General features: G+C 38.8%; 2 protein-coding genes across 3 annotated transcripts in view; one reads left to right on the forward strand and one right to left on the reverse strand.

Moving 5' to 3' along the window:
- The window catches only part of LOC141904904 (nematocin receptor 2-like), a 24,575-nt gene extending 12,336 nt beyond the window's left edge, over positions 1 to 12,239 (forward strand). The window contains exons 1-2 of one of the 2 annotated variants that reach the window (XM_074793514.1): positions 10,573 to 10,659; positions 10,823 to 12,239. In XM_074793514.1, coding sequence (XP_074649615.1) covers positions 10,890 to 12,044 — 1,155 coding nt within the window. In that variant the 5' untranslated portion in view covers positions 10,573 to 10,659; positions 10,823 to 10,889 and the 3' untranslated portion in view covers positions 12,045 to 12,239. Of the gene's footprint in view, positions 1 to 10,572; positions 10,660 to 10,822 lie in introns of those variants that run through there. The other variant, XM_074793513.1, reaches the window with a different exon arrangement.
- Positions 12,179 to 19,623, reverse strand: part of LOC141904902 (furin-like protease kpc-1) — a 17,375-nt gene continuing 9,930 nt past the window's right edge. Inside the window, exon 14 of the mRNA XM_074793512.1 lies at positions 12,179 to 14,731. Coding sequence (XP_074649613.1) covers positions 14,241 to 14,731 — 491 coding nt within the window. The 3' untranslated portion in view covers positions 12,179 to 14,240. The remainder of the gene's footprint in view (positions 14,732 to 19,623) is intronic.

Here is a 19,623-nt window from a genome sequence, read left to right on the forward strand (position 1 = left end):
TTTACGTTGAACCCGATCGGCAGCAGTTTCACGTTACCTTTCCTCGAGTGGCCCATATTCAACGCATCTTCTTTTACCGCGATTGCATCGTCTTTTGTGTTTTTATCATTTAAATTATTGCGCTCGGACGGTTTTAGAGTTTAGTAAACTCTCCCTCAAGATCGTAAAATGCGATTGAATAGCGGCGGGTCGTCGATGAAATTATTGTGTTTATCTTGAAAGGAGAAAGTAACGCGATAGTAAATTAGACGGCAGGTGGGGTTATTCAAGGAGCATTTACCTGAAAATGTAATTGCTTCGGAGGTTGTTAACTACGAGAGACGATTTGAATATCTACTTCGATCAATCGAGAGATCTGTACTGACGACGCATATTTCATTGAACCTAAAGAGCAGTAGTACATCATTGCCTTCGTGTCAGAAATCGGCTATAGATTTTGCCATTAGCTGTTATTTAGTCTGCTAGACGCTGTTACTCTGCGTTGCCTATACGGATCGAATCCTAGATATAATTCGGCTACTAGTCTATGATCATAAGTTCGTGGTTCTAGAAAGTGACTGCTGCTGCAGCTGAGAGCGAGATGAGAGAGAGAGAGCGAGCGAGAGATCCATAATGAGAGAGAATTCACGCGAGATTGTTTTCCCTCGGTTGACGTAGGTGCGGCCGGTATTCTGTCTCGTGTGAGGATGTAATTCGAAGATTCAACAAGTTTGACATCTTTCGCCTCGCGAGAATCGTTGCTTGGCAAGCAGATCGCGTATGCGGTTGACTTAAACGAAGTTTCATTTTCAACAGTCATCTATCTCATCGCGGCGGTTTATTTATCTAATGTAGCGTCGAATTTGATCAATCTCGACAGCGAATGTGACTTTTGGAGTCTTCTCAGTTGTATAGGGATTAGACCCCGCTTGTACAATTCCAGGTTGTACAAACCTTGCCCACACCGATGATAAAAAGTCCAATATATAAAGATTATACAATAAAACAAATTCAAACGTATTCTAAACCATTCTAAATTGCATTCTTCGCAAAAGATCTTCTTGGAATTAAAATCAAGGTACTATTGTCCATTTTTTAAATCTGGGGTGGTCAGTGCTATGTACAACAGGACAGATATTTGAACAAATACGAATTGTATAATCGTAATGGACTGATTTTTATACGTTTTCCCTTATGGGAATTAAATCTCATCGTAAATCAAACTACGTACGTGTTTCGTTCAGTTTATCAATCCGCGATTTCTGACAGTTCTTCTCAGGCGCAGACGACAACCGAGCTAATTATACCTGCAGCGAGAGAGATCCGACGTTCATTAAAGGATAAAAAGAGATTCGGCAATTTTCCCTGCATGCTTTTCAACGACTCGTCGTAGCAGGTTTATAACCTATTTACCTGTAGCTTAGTGTCTGATAATAATTGTGATGAATGATTTTCAGTACAGGTCATCTGGGTCCTTATATTATGATTATACGTAATAATTCATTGTTCCCGCATAAGTTGTATAACCTCACATTAGGGCGTCGCGTCAAACCTAACTGAATGATGGGTTTTGTCTAAACGCTATAAAAATCGGTAATCTTTTCAAAAAGGTTTTTTGCCGTCGTTCAAGCGAGCTGCGGATTTTCGGCGTTAACAAACCTGCCGTTCGGGGAATAATCAATTTTCATCAGTACAGAAATTCGCAGAAATCCAATAGCAATCCCTTTGATTTATCAGTCAGTGTTGTGTAACACGACCTCCGAGGTATCTGGAATTTCATTCGGATTAAGTTCGATTCTCGTCTCGTGCGGTTCGCTGAGGAATCACTTGTAGAGGCTCGAACTTTTTTTTAATTTAAGCCGTTTTACGAAACCAAAGGCAACCATGATTCGCACCTGAGTGTAAAAAGCGAGTGGCTTCATTATGGGAAAATTGCGTTTGTTAATTTTACATCAAAGTCGCCGAAGGAAAGCCACGTTGCGTTGACTGGCTGGGGAGATTTCCATCATCAACTGAATTAAGCTGTCTGTTATTTTGCTTGTTCAATACGATACCTACAACCCATAGCAGACACCTATGCATGCGTAATCCCCATTTCATGAAATTTGGATACGGACGTTTCATCTTTTTTTTGTAAATAAAGTTCCTACGTGCATTAGCACATGTTGCAACTGATCTTTGATTGTCTAGAGCACTTAGAAAATTGAAATATTGTGTACAATGCGCCTTGCAGAGCAATGTACGCAGTTACATGGCTAAACCGCACACTTTTCTTTATTTATTAAATTTTTATTAAATCTATTTTTATCTTTTTTGAAAATTTTTTAGCATCTAGTCGCTAGCAATAAATGTGGATTATAGGCTAACCCAAGGGCCCTGCATGCAAGGTAATTTTCAGGCAGCACGTAGGCTCACAAATTCCGAAACACTAATCTATAAGCTATCTTATCACATGGAAAACAAGTCTCTTCGATTGTGAAACAGCACAGTGAGACGGTAAAGAAACTTTGAGGGTTATTCTTTTCATTCGCAATGATTTCTTTTGTCGGAGAATATGTAACATATTTCAGTCCATACGACAGCTTGAGTGCCAACAAAATAAACGGAAATCCTTTTGAATTACTGTCGTATAGAACAGAATAAAAATCACCTCAATAGCGATATACATGTGTAGTTATTAATGGCATGAATGCGAATAAATTCTATTTTGATCAAGGTTGTCAGCGTTTCGACAGAATATAATCCGCGTATGGAAGTGAATTTGAGGTAAAGTTCACCGATATCCATGTAAAAATGCTTTCAATCAACTCTACACGAATTCGCGCTAATTCCATTTGACAAGATCGGCTTTCATATGATAATATTTCATTTGATATTTTTGATTTACATCACCACTGATATTAAACAATTTCACTTTCACTCGAGTCTATACGGCTATCTTTCAATTTAAACATGTTTTGATGTCGTTGTCAAAACATGTCACTAATTAATCAAATTTATGCGGCTTTAAATTCACCATGGGCATTAATCAGATATTACGAGGCCTTTTCTGATTAAAAACAATGTTTTATTATCTTCGGGCCGGAATTATGAAAGAATCAGAGATAATTCGGATCGTTCAGATCGTTCAAATGGTCTTCATTTGTTAGGTATTTCGATGAAATACCTTGCGTGTGGGCCAGAATGCTCTTGACATTTGGAGCCCTAACAGGTCAGAAAGTTATTCCGATACCCATGACCCAGTTCCACGTTTGGTTGAGTTGTTTAGATTGAGTAATAAAAACAACTATAAGCCAGTGACGTACATCCTTCATTTTCCTATTACTTAGACATCAGGAAAAAAGGACATTAGTCGAGCTTCCGCAAAGGCGAGACCCTGGAGTGCCGTAGGCGCTAGAATCTTCCTAGAAAGGATGGCCATTCCCTCGTAAAATTTTAAAGATCAGAGGCATCCACATGCAATGTATTCTAAACTCAGGATTGGCACTAAATGCCTATTACAGGATTTTGGACCATTATTCCACAAAATAGATACATTTTTGGACTTTTTAAAAGATTCATGTTTTTCATTACTAATTGTCGGACCTGATGGCTACTTCGATTACTACCAAAAGTGTTGGATTTGCCTGTGTACGAACTGGACTGAATGAATGAACCGCGGTTATTCATCCTGCGTGTGACGTGTACGCACTCACGTCTTTACTGCGATTGTGCCAAATGTGACGTATACGAAGCCTCTGATTATTACGGGAATATATCCTGGGGTGCGTATTTTCCGAACTCTGCATTGTGTTTTGCGTCAAGAATGCCATTAATTACTCGGCAACACAAACCGCCTGCAATATAAGAGCTATAAGGTTTCCGCGCCTTTTAAAGGCTGTAATTCATTCATTCGTTGCGCTCTGAGGGAAATACGATGTTTTTAGAGCGAATATAGCCGGCAAGTTCTCGCTATTGTTTGCTGAATAATTTCCGTCACAGATACGTCGCTTCAACTCCTGTTTTGTTCTATGTCAGCGTTAAGCCTAATTTTTTTCCAATCCCGAAGTTTTCAGAATTTCAAAAATCCGATATACGCCTTATCGTATCAATGTTTGCCAAAAGATTTCAAAACATTTTCTCTCAAAGATGGAGAATTGCCAACGGATAATCCCCCCCGTGACCATCATTCTAGGTACCGATTACGTCAAGAGCTACCGTGTCAGATTTTTTTTCAAGCGGACGAGCAACATTCCAGGAGAATGTTCAATACGATTCAAGGAAGATAACGGAAAGATTTCAGATTACATTTTGCGATAATATTTCTAGACCTATGAGCACTCACGTGAGCCGAAATGATCGATCGGCTGCGGGCGATCATCCAATATCAACGAAATGCAAAACGTATTTACTACTGATTTATTGCAACGAAAAAGAAAATCAACGTTGGTCGCCTTTTCGCTCGAGAACCCGTTTCACCTGTCTATGATCCGATGACCAATCTATCAATTGGAAAGAAAATCATAACCCTCCAGAAGCGAATTGAATATGAATTGCTCGGTCCTCATTCGTATTCATTTTTTGTGCTAGAACGCGTCATCCACTTCGGTTAATCAGAAATTACGAAATCGGACGAGAAAAAGGTTTTTATTTCGGTTTTTTTTGCCTCTATGCATCAGTGTGCTAAACAACGTTACCTTAACACAAAATACACTCAGAATGCAACAGAGCTAACTGTAAATATGGGGAAAGTCTAGAAAACCCAGAAAATGGCGCCTGAAATCCTAGCTTCTGCAAATGCGAGTTAGGTACGCGCGGGATTTCCGCACAATTTACACTACATTGCTAGTTGATAAATGAGCGAAATTCGATGCCGGTTTTAACCGAAACCTTTGTCCACTGTCGATAAATTTGATGTATTGCATCGTATGTTCTGATCGAATCGGAAAATAGCGTCAAAAACTTTGATAAATAGGCCCCGTATTCATTTTGAAAACAGGCGGATTATAGTCTGATCAATCGGAACAAATTGACGAACCAGAATTCAACCCAGATATCTCCGATCCTCGATTGAGATATCTGTAGCGTAGATTCTCAAAAATAGCGTATAAAGATGAAGAGTCGAAGAGGATTCTTATTCAAACTCCTTACAGGAAAATGTTTGTGTAATCCTGCAAGCGATTCATTGCTTCATAGTTTGAGTTTCCCGCACAGCTAAACGGGATCGCACAATAGCCGGTTGCGCTTCGAGCCCTCTACAATTTTCTCCATACCGAATATAGTTCCGGGGGCAATAGTATGCCTTAAAGATGTTCATCTCCTGTCAACGGGAGAATGGAAGTGTATAAATGACAATGTATGCTAGTTGCAAGACGGCATATTAAGTTGTCCCCACGAATCAAGGTTTGTTGTAAGTATTCTGTTTGGTATATATACGTATATCACTGCTAAGAGCGGTATGTACATCCATATGATCCTTAATGGTTACTGCTTCACCTGTGTCGTTTAGATATCTACCGCATATCTAGCCAGGCTGTCTCGTGACAATCGTTAAAGTGGCAATCTTCATCGATACACGTGGAGCATCCAGATTACCGTGTTCCGAAAGATTACTGCCAGTGATGCAATGATATCCCATTAGATCAACATTTGTACAGTTCATTAGCGACACCGAGAGCCATACACGCAAACGCCTCCGGTGACCTGATATTTGAACGAAGTGAAGAGGCGACTTTTTAAAGTTGCCATAGCTTTGTACCAGCATAAAATGAATGGCATTAATGATATGTGGAAGGGATTCAATAGTAGGATCGGGCCGTTCAAGGGCAGCGAGATATATGTATATATAAAACCCGTGAAGATAATCGTATTTTCAAATCCAAAGCTGGTAAGTGGGAGAATTTCAAAACTGACACTATTCACCACTTTATGGTTATACCCTCCGAGTAAAAATAGACTTAGAATACGTAAAAAATCCCGCAATTAAGATAAATACAAAAGGCGATCATCAGGCATACTCAAGGTATGATCATGGCAGAATAATACCGAAACGTTTCTCGATGATATGTATTCATTTACGGCAGAACCTTTCGTTTTTTCCGGAATTTGTCAGTGGGAGTTTTACGTATACATCTTGCACGGGAATCTTCCTGACCTATATAGGCTTAAAATCGCAAGACGGGCCGTCATGTTGATAGATTTATAAAGTTCATCAGCGACGCCAAGATTATCGCGGGACCTCTTTTACTTCGGCAAGCGGATGGACATGCCGGCCAATCCGGACGCCGTCACGGCAAGCAAAGGACGTACCAGGAATAGATGTAGACATTAGTGATAGTCTATCCATTCCAAAACGTTCTAATAAAAAAAAAAGTATATGATTCTACACATGCGACGATAGAATATTGTACTTTGCAGGGGTTTTCCAACGATGAAAATCAATACAAAAGAACGAATTGCTTTCGAAGCCATTTTTATTTTGAGTAACAGAGATCATCAAAATTGCAATCGCCGAAACGGGCTATTATTTCGTATATCGAAGAACGTCAATCAAAATCTTATATCGATGATTGACGATTGACAGTCATCATCTTTCGACTGTTTCGTGCCGAACTCAAGTGTAATTCCACGCAGCAATCCATTTCATTAATTCCCCTCGAATCCATTTTATTAATTCACGGGCACCGAACGTCTCTCGAAAAACGCGCAGAAGCCAACAGCCGCTTCAGGTTATTGTGTTAATCGTGATTAATTGATTCAAAATGATTGATTGACTTCGGTTTTCCTTTAACCTCTAAATGTTTCACGCTCAGTGATTCGCTGATATTTGTTTTTAACGCGTTCATCCTAAAGGTGAAATGCATTAATTCCGACTTTCGATATCGAATACTCTCGCGGGAACCTATAACCAAAGAGATTTGGATTCGTTTTGTGGGATCGTTGTGCTTGCGCTTATAATTCATTCATTGGGACTAACAGAGTTAATTCAGGTCTTGAACGCTGAACACCTGACGTGAATTTTTGAGGTTACCGCTGGAACGACCTTCTAATCAGACAAAACAACAAGAATTGTCTATACTCGGTATCTTCAGTTAATTAAGGCGAGTTACATGATTGGTTTTGCAGTTTCCGAGAAGTAGATATTCTTCAATTCTATACAGCAGTCTGACAAAACGTCAAATTCCAGCGATAAGCAACAAGACGGCAATATCAAGTGCATTGTTTTTCGATTCTTTTTATAAAAAGACTCTCTTTATCTACCCTTCAAAGAGTTTTCGACTTCGTCTGTCTAATGGGGATATTCTCGAAAAGTCGATCTTGCAAACATGAAACCATTATGTAAAGCATCTACTCTCGGTGATACACGTGTAATAGGATTTGATTTTTCAATTCTTTCCAACAGGACAAAGACGGCCGCTCCTGTACTGATGATCAAGTCTGATGGATGATCTATTCAGGGGGTGTCGTAAATAGAGACGAGATTTCCTCCGAAATTTACTCCTTTTGTTTACTTTACGTCCGTTATGTGCAAAATAGCAAATAACACCAAACATACCCACAAAAGAAATAGAGGAAATAGAAAATAAGAGCGAAAAAATAAGGCTTCAAAATGACTGATCATAGCTGCACTCGTGAGAGCTTTACCTAAATCCACCACGGAGGGTCGGTGAACGCCACGAACATCGAAATATTGCAAACCATCTAAACTTTAAATCATAAGCGTGAAAAACATACGCACACGAGAACAGATATCAAATATCTGTTGAAAAGACTGTAACTAGATATCAACAAAAATACCTATAGGAAATGAAATGAGAGTAATAAGAAGTACCGAGAAAGATAAAATAACACATAATTTTTGTAATATACAAAAGCAGATATAATCTTCAACACGGGATATTAATGGGGCTTCGTGCAACATCTTTTCATACAAAGAACCCTTCCTAGAGCACAAGCAGCAGGTAGCTTTTTCGTGCAGATGACTCGAGTCTACTCTTCCAGATCAAAGAGTACAGTCAGTAAATGTTGTAATTTAAAAATATGAACAAATTCTACGACGAATTTTCTAAAGCTTCCCGGATCGTGCCGTAAATCTAACAGTACCGCAATACTGCGGGATAGCCATCAACTTTTTAGGCCCAATTAAATTAGACCGCAGTTTGGTTGCAGTTCAGAACCGTCATTGCTATGATGTTTATTCGCGAAATTGATTGAAACTCACGCGAAGATGACTCGAATGCTAATATATCTACTGTATAACCGTTACGTACATTGTATTTTCTAGTTATATCATTTCTTCGACAACATTCCTGATAACATTTTTTCTGTTCCGTTCTTAAAATCTTAAGAGTAATGTGGAACAGGCGGTTTTTAGGCCATTCAAAAATGAAACCGTGTTTCTCATCACCGCGTGCGCGCGTCGGAAAATCAGTGACGAAAATCGTGGAAAAATGAAATGAGCGCTCCCGCGTCTAGAGTAATTATGTAAGTTAGTTTATGTGAAAAATAAAATACGCCCGCCTGCATCAATAAATCTGTGTTCGTATTATCCTTTCTCCTTTTTTGTGCTCGGAAATGGATGGAAATGTTATGAAATGTGCTTTGTCGGCAATGAATCAGGTGATTTCGGTAACGACAATCCAAAAGCACAAACTTGATTTCAAGGTTTTCTAAACTACGTAAAAATAAACAGCTGCCTCCCTAGTGACTTTTGAGAAACCAGTGTGATGAGAAATACGGCATCAATTTTAAATGGCCTGTGGGAATCCAACCGCTAGTGTGTATGTAGTCTGATTCAAGTCACAACCGACGCCGAAATCAAAAGATAATTGGAATACATACAAAAATATAATAAACCGAAAAATCATTTGATCATGTAGTGAGATAATATAGATTCCAATGAAGTAGAATCACGGGGACCACTTTTACTCTTCTTACCAGGAGTTACCGTAATAGAAACCGGTTCAACCATTCCCTAGTAGCGACGCTTTGATTGGTCGATTATTTGAAATAGTTCGTATCTGAGCCAATAACAGATCGTTTCACCTGAGATCTCTTACAGATACTTAGTTCCTGCCCCAAAAAGATCGCGCGCTTTGTCGAGGATTTCCGAAGTTGGAGATTTTGCACTTCACGTACATCAACGTACATGTAATCAATTTCGTGCGGATATTTGGAATTTAGTTGTGTTTACCTGATATTATTCGACAATTATCTCTTATATACCGACAATGACTTCGATTAATTACCCGTGTTGTCTTACGATACGGAAACTAATAAACGTTTGGTTCGTGGCGTTTAATTTTATTCGACGTGGCATCTCGCTATCTGTTCGGTTGTTGTCGCTACATTAGGGGACATAAAATACGATATACGCAAAGTTAATATTATGGAATCATGTCAAATTTACGAAGCATAGAAACAATAACAATAAATTATACGAATGTGCGTTCGGTTCCCAGACTATCGCTAGAGAATCTGTCCGGTATATTATTGCTGGAGTGTTTATTCTTTCCATCAAAGCAAATAGAACATAATGACGTTAAGAATTTTTTCTACGGGGTTTTTAAGTGTCGGGCGCAATTACGCCATATACGGCAGAATTCGACCGAACATATAGGGATATTGCGTGATCGTCCATTTGGAATAAATTGGCGCGCACGAAGAATTATTCGAACCACGAAAAAAATAACAATTGGTAACGTCGCATTCTATTAGCGAGTGCGTCTATTAGTGTTTTCAGTGTTGGCGAAGATAGACAAATTCGAGAACTTAATAATGAGTTACATGTATGTTCTAGTAATGGAAATACTCGAACGTGATCAAGCACTGCGATGTTTCAGACATTTCAGACGTTTTTTTCTGCTTTTTTGTAAAGATTTAACAAGCAAAATGACTAACTAATGCTATACAAATTGTTGTTAACTATTCGACTTTGGCGACAAATCTGACATTGCTAGACTACAAAGCTACTACACAAAAAAAACGTGTCATTTGCGTTAACGAGAAACATGGTTTCGGGGGAAACAATAGCCGTGATCACACGGAGACGATTTGGCCCGGATCAGGCCCGAGTCAAATTTAGTCCATGCCTAATTAGAGAACGCGTTCACACGTAAACCACTCACTCGATACTAAGAAATTTAAAAAAAAATATATATATATATATATGTATATATATATATATATATATATATATATATATATATATATATATATATATATATATATATATATATTATATATATATATATTTTAAAGGTTTGTTCAGGTACAAAGTACATAGCAACACCATAGTAATAATTGTTAACAAGAAAAGGGTCAAATCATGTACTAAGCATGTCATGATACTAAGCAATGCTTAAACGAAGCGAAGTGCCCCACTTCCGGAACCAGTTGCAATTCACACGCAATAATTTGACCCGTGCTCACATTTGGTCGTACCAAGTTTGACCCGGGCCCATCTGGCACCCGTGTGAACAGTTGTTCCCGACCAAATTTGGCACCGACCAAAAACGTTCGTGTGATCGCGGCTAATGTGTCCGAGATTCCGTGTTTCTCTACGTCGAGTGCGTTGGGCTGATACGTGGCAAGAATTCTCAACGATCATCGTGACTCCAAAAGACTAAACGGCTAAGCGTCATTCGTTATCTCATCTGAGACGGTACAAAGATTCCTGCCTCGGGCGCCACGCACTGATAGGTATCATTATATCTGCTTGCGTATCATTGGATGATTGGATGGGAATTTAAAAATACATTTCTACGAGAGGGGAACCGTATTATAAAACTGATACACAAAGGATAGAGTATTCCGGGGAATTGTTAATTCAGCATTTTGAAATAGTTTTCATCTTTTTTTGTAGCCGGAGATGGATCTGTAAGAAACAACAAAAGAAGAAAAAACAACAGAAAACAAATAAGAACGGAAAGATGAATCAAACATCGTTGCTGAATGCTGATGATGTTAGACCCAATACTACTGATGTCGACTCGTCGTCCGTAGCTGGCGTGATTTCGACTGTCATTCCAGCGGTATTTGTCCGATATACGTGGACGGAGTTCGCTAGCGTACACGCGCCGCTGTCGATACAAGTGGACCGTTATTTGACGCCAATCATATACATAATAGGCTTAACTGGTAATCTTTTGGCACTGATCGTATGGATGGAGAAGCGTATGAGACAAAATAATTCATCGGCGATCTACTTAGTGGCGTTAAGCTGTTCAGATTTCGTCTTCTTAGTGTTGCACATAGTAATTGAATTAAGGTACGCCTGGGGAATCCGAACACTCAGTTACCCAGTCGTCTGCGAGCTCTACTTCCTCGTCTATCTCGCGCCTCAATATCTGTCCCCTATTCTCGTGCTCGGTTTCACCGTCGAAAGGTACATCTCGATATGCCACCCGTTCAGACGCGAGAAATTCTGCACGACGAAACGCGCCACGAAGGTCGTAGCGGCGCTGGCGTTCGGCTCGCTACTGTTGTCGAGTGTCCAGGGTTACTTCTGGACTTACAACCCGGCGAAAAAAACTTGCGACATGCGACCAACCGTCGCCGAAGGCGGACAAGCTTCGATAAAATCCATTTGGAATCTCGTAACCGAATTACTGATCTTTATATTCGTTCCGTTGTTCGTTCTTTTTTTCAACATCCTCGTTATTAAAGAAATCCACCACATAACGAAAACCACCCGCGCCCTCGACCCCGGCCACCACCACAAAGGAGCCGCCAGTACCATAATGCTTTTAACCGTCTCGTTTTACCTTATCATTACCGTGTTGCCGGCTACCGTTGTGTACCTATTAGAAACCACCATTTCAGAAGGTAATCATAACATGACCGATGACCAAATACGAAACGATCCTAGCTGGCAATCGTATATATTCTACATAACTTCGCGAAAGATCGTCGAGGAATTCGCCTTGTCGCATTACGCTTGTAACATCTTCCTGTATTTGGCGACGGGACCGCAGTTTCGAAAAGCGGTTGTCGACAACTTCAAAAGCGTGTGGAATTCGCGTAAGTCCAGCCTGGCGACGTATTCCGAAGTGCAAACGAGACACACGAACATAACGAAGGTTTAATCGAACCTATGCAAAATATCCGGGGTTTCAGTCAGTAGAGAAAAAAATTCATACGCCATAATGTTATTATAAGCACACAAGAACGACTCTATGTTGAAAAATATATATTTTGTATTGTATAATACATGAACCAGTTGTATGATACAAGGCAATTTCATTTTTGATATCATTCACAAACAATTGACTGGAGGAGAATGTACATATATATATATATATATATATATCCACTTCTTAATTAACATAAAACGGTAACGTAAATTCTATATGTATACATGTAGTACGGAGTTACATATATATGATAACAAGTCAATATATGAATATATTTACCCTTCCAGAAGATAAATGCCGTTACAGGTTTATTTTGACAAATTCATTGTCTTGCAAAGGTAATATCAGTACTATGAGCTAAGATATGAGTAATAATATACACGAGTATGTCACGTTAATCGGAGTATAATATTGTACCTTGGTTTTTCCTCATAGTAGGCCTCGACTGGGAATCACGAGATATATTTAAGTTTTCGTAGTTTATAGATATTATTTCTACACACACGCACACGCACACGCACACGCACACGCACACACACACACACACACACACACACTAGACCAGCGTGTGACTGTCGCTGTCGTCGGACGACACCACGTCAATAAATCATTCAACATTTTATTCGTAGAGGAGCCGTGTTAACCGGGTGTAGAATACAGACCTGCCAACCCCAGAAATATGTTGTCAGTACAGATTTTTTTGTACAGAGTTTGTCAGTATTTTCTTGAGTTTTGCGATAACACGGAGGAGATTTGGCCCGTGCCAAAGTGGCACGGATCAGGCCTGAGCCAAATTTGGCCCGTGCCTAATTGGAGCGCGCAAACCACTCATTTGATACTAAACAATGTTCAAATGCAATCCATTGTCCCGTGCTAAAATTTGGCTAGGGCCTGGTCCGACATTTTTGGTCGAATTAACTAGTTAACGTATAGGTACTACTCTCGTCTCGTTGCATTTTAAATATTTTGTGAGCGCGTGTCCGCCCGTCAAAGTCATATTTGATAAGGTTTGCTTAACAATAGTGAATAGCTGCTGTTCGGACAGATTCTACTAAACGCATCATCAATGTACTATCTTGATCATCGTACGATCGACTTTCGTCTTGGTACCCGGAAAAAATATGAACAAGAAATACATTTATGAAGCGTGGGATTTCTGAGTATTCTAGACTTAAAGAGTAGAAGAGTACTTTTCTATTCGAAAGACATACCCATTTCCTTACCCAAGAAGGATAAATTTCGATTTTGATTAAATTTACTAATTGAAGCTTATTTTTGATACGTATACAGTTACAGTCAGTCCACATTGATCTATCGCTTGATGGTACGCAGTATTGGCTTAAACTGCTTTATTTTTCGTAGTTTACAGAATATTCTATATTCTGGTCCTACACATTAGTCGACCGGCGTGTGACTGTTCGCAGTCGTCAGACACCACGAAAATAAATCATCAAAAATTCTACAGGTCCATATGCTTACCTAAGAAGGACAAAATTTGATTTCGATTTCTTAAAGCTATTGACTTTTTGAAAAACTTACTCTTGATTTAAACTTCTTTTTTTGATTCGTACATACAGGAAGTAGTCAATATTGATTTAGGAAAAACGGATTGCCGAAAACAGCGAGTAGACGTAAAAAGGAAATGTTCGGTTCATTAACACGCAGTCCCTTAAGTCAAAGTCCGTCATAACACCATCCTTTTTCATGCCACTGCGCGCCTAACGCCAACATTTTACAGAGAACAAATTTGCCCGATCTAACTCGAATTCAATGAAAATACCATTCTTTGCAAGGCCATGGACGTATAAACTAGTTTTATACGTCCATGGTAAGGCTAAACAAAAATGATACATTGTTTCTTCGCAACGGCCGGGTCATATTTGTAAAAGATAATATACTATTTGTAATCAATTCATTTCTATAGCTGCCGGGTCTGTTAAATCAGAAATGATCACGATTATTTTTAAGTAAGTGTACAGGGTAAATAGTTGGCCGGCCGGATCAAGTTTTAAGCCCAGCAGAGCGAAGAAAACAAGGTATCAATACTTTTTTTAGCCTAACGCCAATTTCGTTATATCGTCATGTTTTCCGTTGGTCCAACAGCGGCATTATAAAGGACTTGTACTCTACTTCCAAAGAACATCAAAGTCAATTTATTACTACATCACCATTTATGCCACTCGAACCTTTACTTAAAATGTCTACGTCGCCTATAGGAGTAACAACATCGCCTATATGAGCAACAACATCGCCTACATGATCAACGACGCCATCATTATTTATGACAACAGCATTATCTGTGACGTCATCATTATCCGAGTTGTCCGCCTCCTCGTCGTCGGTATTGAGAACGTCGTATTTGACGGTGTTATTTTCAACTCGATTCTGAGAGTTTCCGAACAGCTTTCGCCGTTCGTCTTTGAATTGGAAAATGAGAAACAATACAATGGCGAATAAAGCGATGACAAACAGCACGCTACCGACAATGTAAAGACCTATAGCTTTCGATCGGATCGGGCGGCATGCATTCGTACGAAATTCGACCATTCCAACGTGCGTTAGTTTTACGTATTTAACTGTGTTAGACGGACATTCACTTTGGCAAAGGGCGTCCAGCAGAACGTAACCGTTGTAACATGCTGAAAAAAACAAAGATTAAACTCGTTCAAAGCAAAGGTAAAGTGACTTAGAGGCAAGCGGGTTTTACTTCGAGTGTTGGCTGTCAAGTAAACTGAAAGAATAAGTGGTTGTAATATAACTAATGAACACGTTATATTTAGCAAATTATCGGATGGAAAAGAATTCCAGAGAAAGAAAGCATAGAAAATATACATATAGCAACACAATGAAATCGAGGGTTAGTTCTCACATCACACGTATCACACACGCTCATACAAAATATTTAGCATCAACAGTAAGACATATTTGGCACATTCAATACTAGGGGACACTCGAAAAAATGTATGTATAATCATGCTCACAAATCAAAATTTTCCAAGCTTTTCAAAAAAAGGTTTCAAACACATATTTCTACATGGTAACTTCGGGCCAATTTTCCCACTCAAAATTAATTGATGACATTTGCGGATCTCTGATCAATTCGATTAGAAGCAAAATCTTTAAAACTAGATCCATTGTCATGCTATCCGCCAGCTATATATGCTATGGCAAAATCCAATAAGTCAAAAACTATGGAACTGGTTCCACAGAACACACGAAAATGTACAACACTGAACACTACAAGGATAAACGTGGAAAAGGCACGGATTCATGCAGCCAGTTCCACTGAACAGTTGATGATTCAAAATGTGTGCATTTCTAATTGGAATCAGAATTGTCGTTAACCAGGTCGATTTTGAATCAACAATATCATATAATTAGATATATCATTAGAGTAACAAAATACATGCGTTGTCTGGAATTTTACCTGTATCGGGTTTATAACGTGGAAGTTCAATTCAGTTCACGACGAACAAAGAACAGCGAGTAGAACAGCGAGAGCGCCAAAACTTGTCAGATACGCAACATTCATCACGCAGAAAAATACACCGTAATCAGGATTGCACAAAGCCCACGACCGCTCTTAGTTAAGAATGGGTAAAACTGACACAATCGCAATGGAATTTAATATTGGTTCACTGAAATCCCTAGAGAGCATGAGGTACAGACCCTGGCACTATAGCCATATACGACAATTCATTATACACATTTCAATCGAGATTTTTTTCGTCGACATTAACTTTAGAACAAGAAAATAGCAAGAAAAGCAACCATAACAACCAGGATAAGAGTTATCGATATTTATTACAGATTTACATGACTTGCACCATGAGGAACCTTACAGGACGAAAAAGAGTTGTTCATCATTTACAAAATCAATCCTTTAAATGAAATGTCAATAAACATCTTAAGATTGTAATAATTATATCAATATAATAATATGGTAATAATAATAATTAAATAGTAATATAAATAAGACCCCTGAATTCAATAAAATGAACGCCCGAAAGGCAAGTCAACAAATAACTTGTGCTCTAACGAAGATTTATGCTATTGATATGGATAGTTTTTTCTCAAACGAACCCTAGAATTCAGAGGAGACGACTCATCATCGTATAAATTAATGCGAAAGATTATTCTCTCGGGTATTGTCAAACGAACATTCTATTATTATGACATATATCGTTGTACATGAAGTTCATACGCGTAACATACGAGGACAGATAACAACTATACACGATAAATATTACATCATCATCATCATCGGGTGGAAAATTTATAGCCAAAATCTATTGCATATTTCAGGTTATTGTTATCATCGTTTATGGCATATAAATCCGTTCATTGCAGTATTATGACATATATCAAATTACTTCTAGTTTTTGCGGCACAGTTGCACATACAAAACGAGGGTTGGCACCCCTTGATAGCAGGGGCGGATCCAGGCTGGAAGAGAGGAGGGTTCACCTCATGCGAAAAGGGCACTTTATAGTCTTGGCGGGTGCCCTGAAGAGCGCAGCAGGTATGAAGCCTTCGTAGCCAGAGCCGTCGGAAGGGATTTTTCAGTGGCGAGGCTTATTTCTGAAGGAGGGGGGGGGTCTTTTTGAAAATTCAATCGCCGGAGATGCGTTTTGGGGCCATTTCACGGTCTCATTCACAGAAGCATGAGAAGTCGTGAGCCAACCACCTAGTACAGAGAACAACGAGTTGCTACACGGTACAGCGTGCTTTTGAAAAAAGCATAACAAATTTTTTGTTAAGCAAAAAAGTGGGGCGGCTTTAGCCACCCCTGCCACCCCATTCCGACGGCCCTGGTAGCGGGGTCTGAGGCCCTCCCCCGGTAAATTTTGAACATTTAGGCACATTTTTATAGAATTTCGTGCATCTAATTAGATCGAGATCAGTATAGCAGTTAAGACGCATATATCAAATAGATTCGATCAGAAAGGGTACTTGATCAGAAAAGAACTTCCCTTTGGGTCGGCCCCCTCGATACGCAGTAGTGACTGAAACTGCTGGTATCCAGTACTTTCCCAGTATGCAGGTTGACCTGTACGCAGTAAGCGTGTTAAATTAGACTGGTCGTTTCAATATCATCAGAACACATCTGAACATTAGAATGAGTAATCAGTAGGCAGTCAGCACTTTAAATAGTTAGCGGAACCTCATATAGACAGAAAAGTTTGTGAAATGAATCCATTATCTCTATAACTCTCTTAACCAGTATTCAGGAAATATGTACCGGTATTCATTCGAGTATTGTAGGTTTTCGGGTGCCAACCCTCATAAACTGGGCCGTTCTTTTTTTCAAACAGCGACTTACTATACTGCGGGAATCATCTCTGAATATTAATTATCAGGTACGTACATAAATCCACAGTAACAACGATAAATATATTCACAAATTTGGGTAGACCTACGTAAACGGGCCCGGGATTATCAAAAAAGTTCGAAAATCTGGCATAGTTACTTAAACCGAATACTTGCATATATTCAATTGTATTATACCAAAATATTCTCGACGTCTGTCATGTTGCTGAACATCATTTCCAGTTTCAACGGTATAAAAACTGACAATCTCATCGATAATCCCAAAAAGAACAACGGGTAGACGACCGCCATTATATCATAACTCCACCCTAAATAGTCCATAATCATGCAAATATTTCGAGGTGGTAATAATAACATTCGGTGAGTACAAAATAGTACACAATAGTACACAATATATATGTATATATTATATACATACATTGTGTGTGTTCTACAATGAATTGTTACGGATGTAAAGGGTAGTGATAAAATCTACAGTACAAAACTACGTAAAATATCGTTTCTGTGTGCTACGTTTTTTTTTCTCATTTTGTTCATATTGGCTACGCAATTTCCCGGGGGCATTACTCACATAGTATAACACCATCATTGCCGCATTAATAATATATATATATATATATATATATATATATATATATATATATATATATTATATATATATATATATTCATAATACGTAAAATAATTACATTTCATCATTCAATTTTGTCATTAAATAATAAATATCTTTTATCAAAATAACACTACATAATATCGGTAATAATAAGAAAATGTTCCCTAGTTATGTGTGTGTGTATAGGGATTGAAAATAAACGTCGTGCAAAAAAGGTCTTTATTTCGATTCTTTTGCGAAAATAAATGCACCCTTTATCGAGGATTTTTTCTTCGTTTAAAAAAAAGAAGTTTTTATCAAAAAAGAATTTCACACGTGAACGTTCGACGTCATTCGATCAGAAGACTGGCAACAAATGTATTCAGAAATTAAGATTAACGCACTCTATGAAAAGAACCTGCATTTTGACTTCAAAAAACCACACTTTTTCAAAAGTCCAAACGATTTCTTAGTATCTACGTTTAAACCCGACACAACCACGCGCGATAGCATGCTATGGTGATCGTGAATTAGTCCTCACTATCCCTGAGTACTTCGCTATTGTACCGAAAACAAATTAAAAAGTTCGATTTAAAAATAAAACATATTAAAAAAATAAAAGTCTCATCATGGCGTTATATCCATTCATCAAACATTCACCTAAAACGAAGTATAAATATGCCCATCCAAACTACGAAGACACGTTAAACAGAAACTGACGAAAATTTCAAAACGAAACTAACTACGTTGTACAAGAAATCGCGGGTGCATCACGAAACTACGTAGTACAAAACGCTGCAAAATCAATACAATTCAAAACTGAGAGGTCCCAGTCTGAATACGAAACAGCCTTTACCCGATCATATCGCTAATAATTAACAATGGTACTAAGATACTGAATCATAGTATCGCTAATTACTCCAAGACTAGAACCTAACTGATGCACAAAGACGATTCTTCAGCTGCCATTATTGAACATATTATAATATTAATACTACAAAGTTGCCATACTGTCCGCACTTGTTTAGCTGTGACTCTAGAACTTGGGCCCTGTTGTGCTGTCATGACTTTAATACAAAGCAGTTGTAAATCTTATAGTCATAAGTTGTCAGATAGGCTAGACAACCAAAATGAGCTTAGACTGCCTGGGGCCAGTTGCATAGTCATGGCTTAGACCAGTCAAAGACCAACTTAGTTCTATAGCTAATCTAACAACTTAAGACCAGTCTTAAGATTTAAGACCACTTTTGGACTTAAGTCATGACTGTGCAACTGGCCCCTGGTCTTAAGTTGTTTAGATTGGCTACAGAACTAAATTGGTCTTAGACTGGTCTTAAGTCTAAGCCATGACTGTGCAACTGGCCCCAGGTCTTAAATCTAAGCCATGACCACGCAACTGCCCCCTGGTGGCATTGAGAGACACCCCTACATAAACCATGGAAGTCCGGTTTCGAATCCCAATGAGGACACATGCGGTTTTGCCAGGCGGATACTAAGTTAAGGAAGTAGCTTATTAGGATACAGTTTTTTTTAAGCCTTCGTCTCAGTAAATAAACGCTGACCCCCTTGTCCACTGCATGTCGGAGGCCCAAGAGCGGATGAATAGAA

The sequence above is a fragment of the Tubulanus polymorphus genome, chromosome 5 (assembly GCF_964204645.1).
Source record: "Tubulanus polymorphus chromosome 5, tnTubPoly1.2, whole genome shotgun sequence".
Classification (NCBI taxonomy): Eukaryota; Metazoa; Nemertea; class Palaeonemertea; order Tubulaniformes; family Tubulanidae; genus Tubulanus; species Tubulanus polymorphus.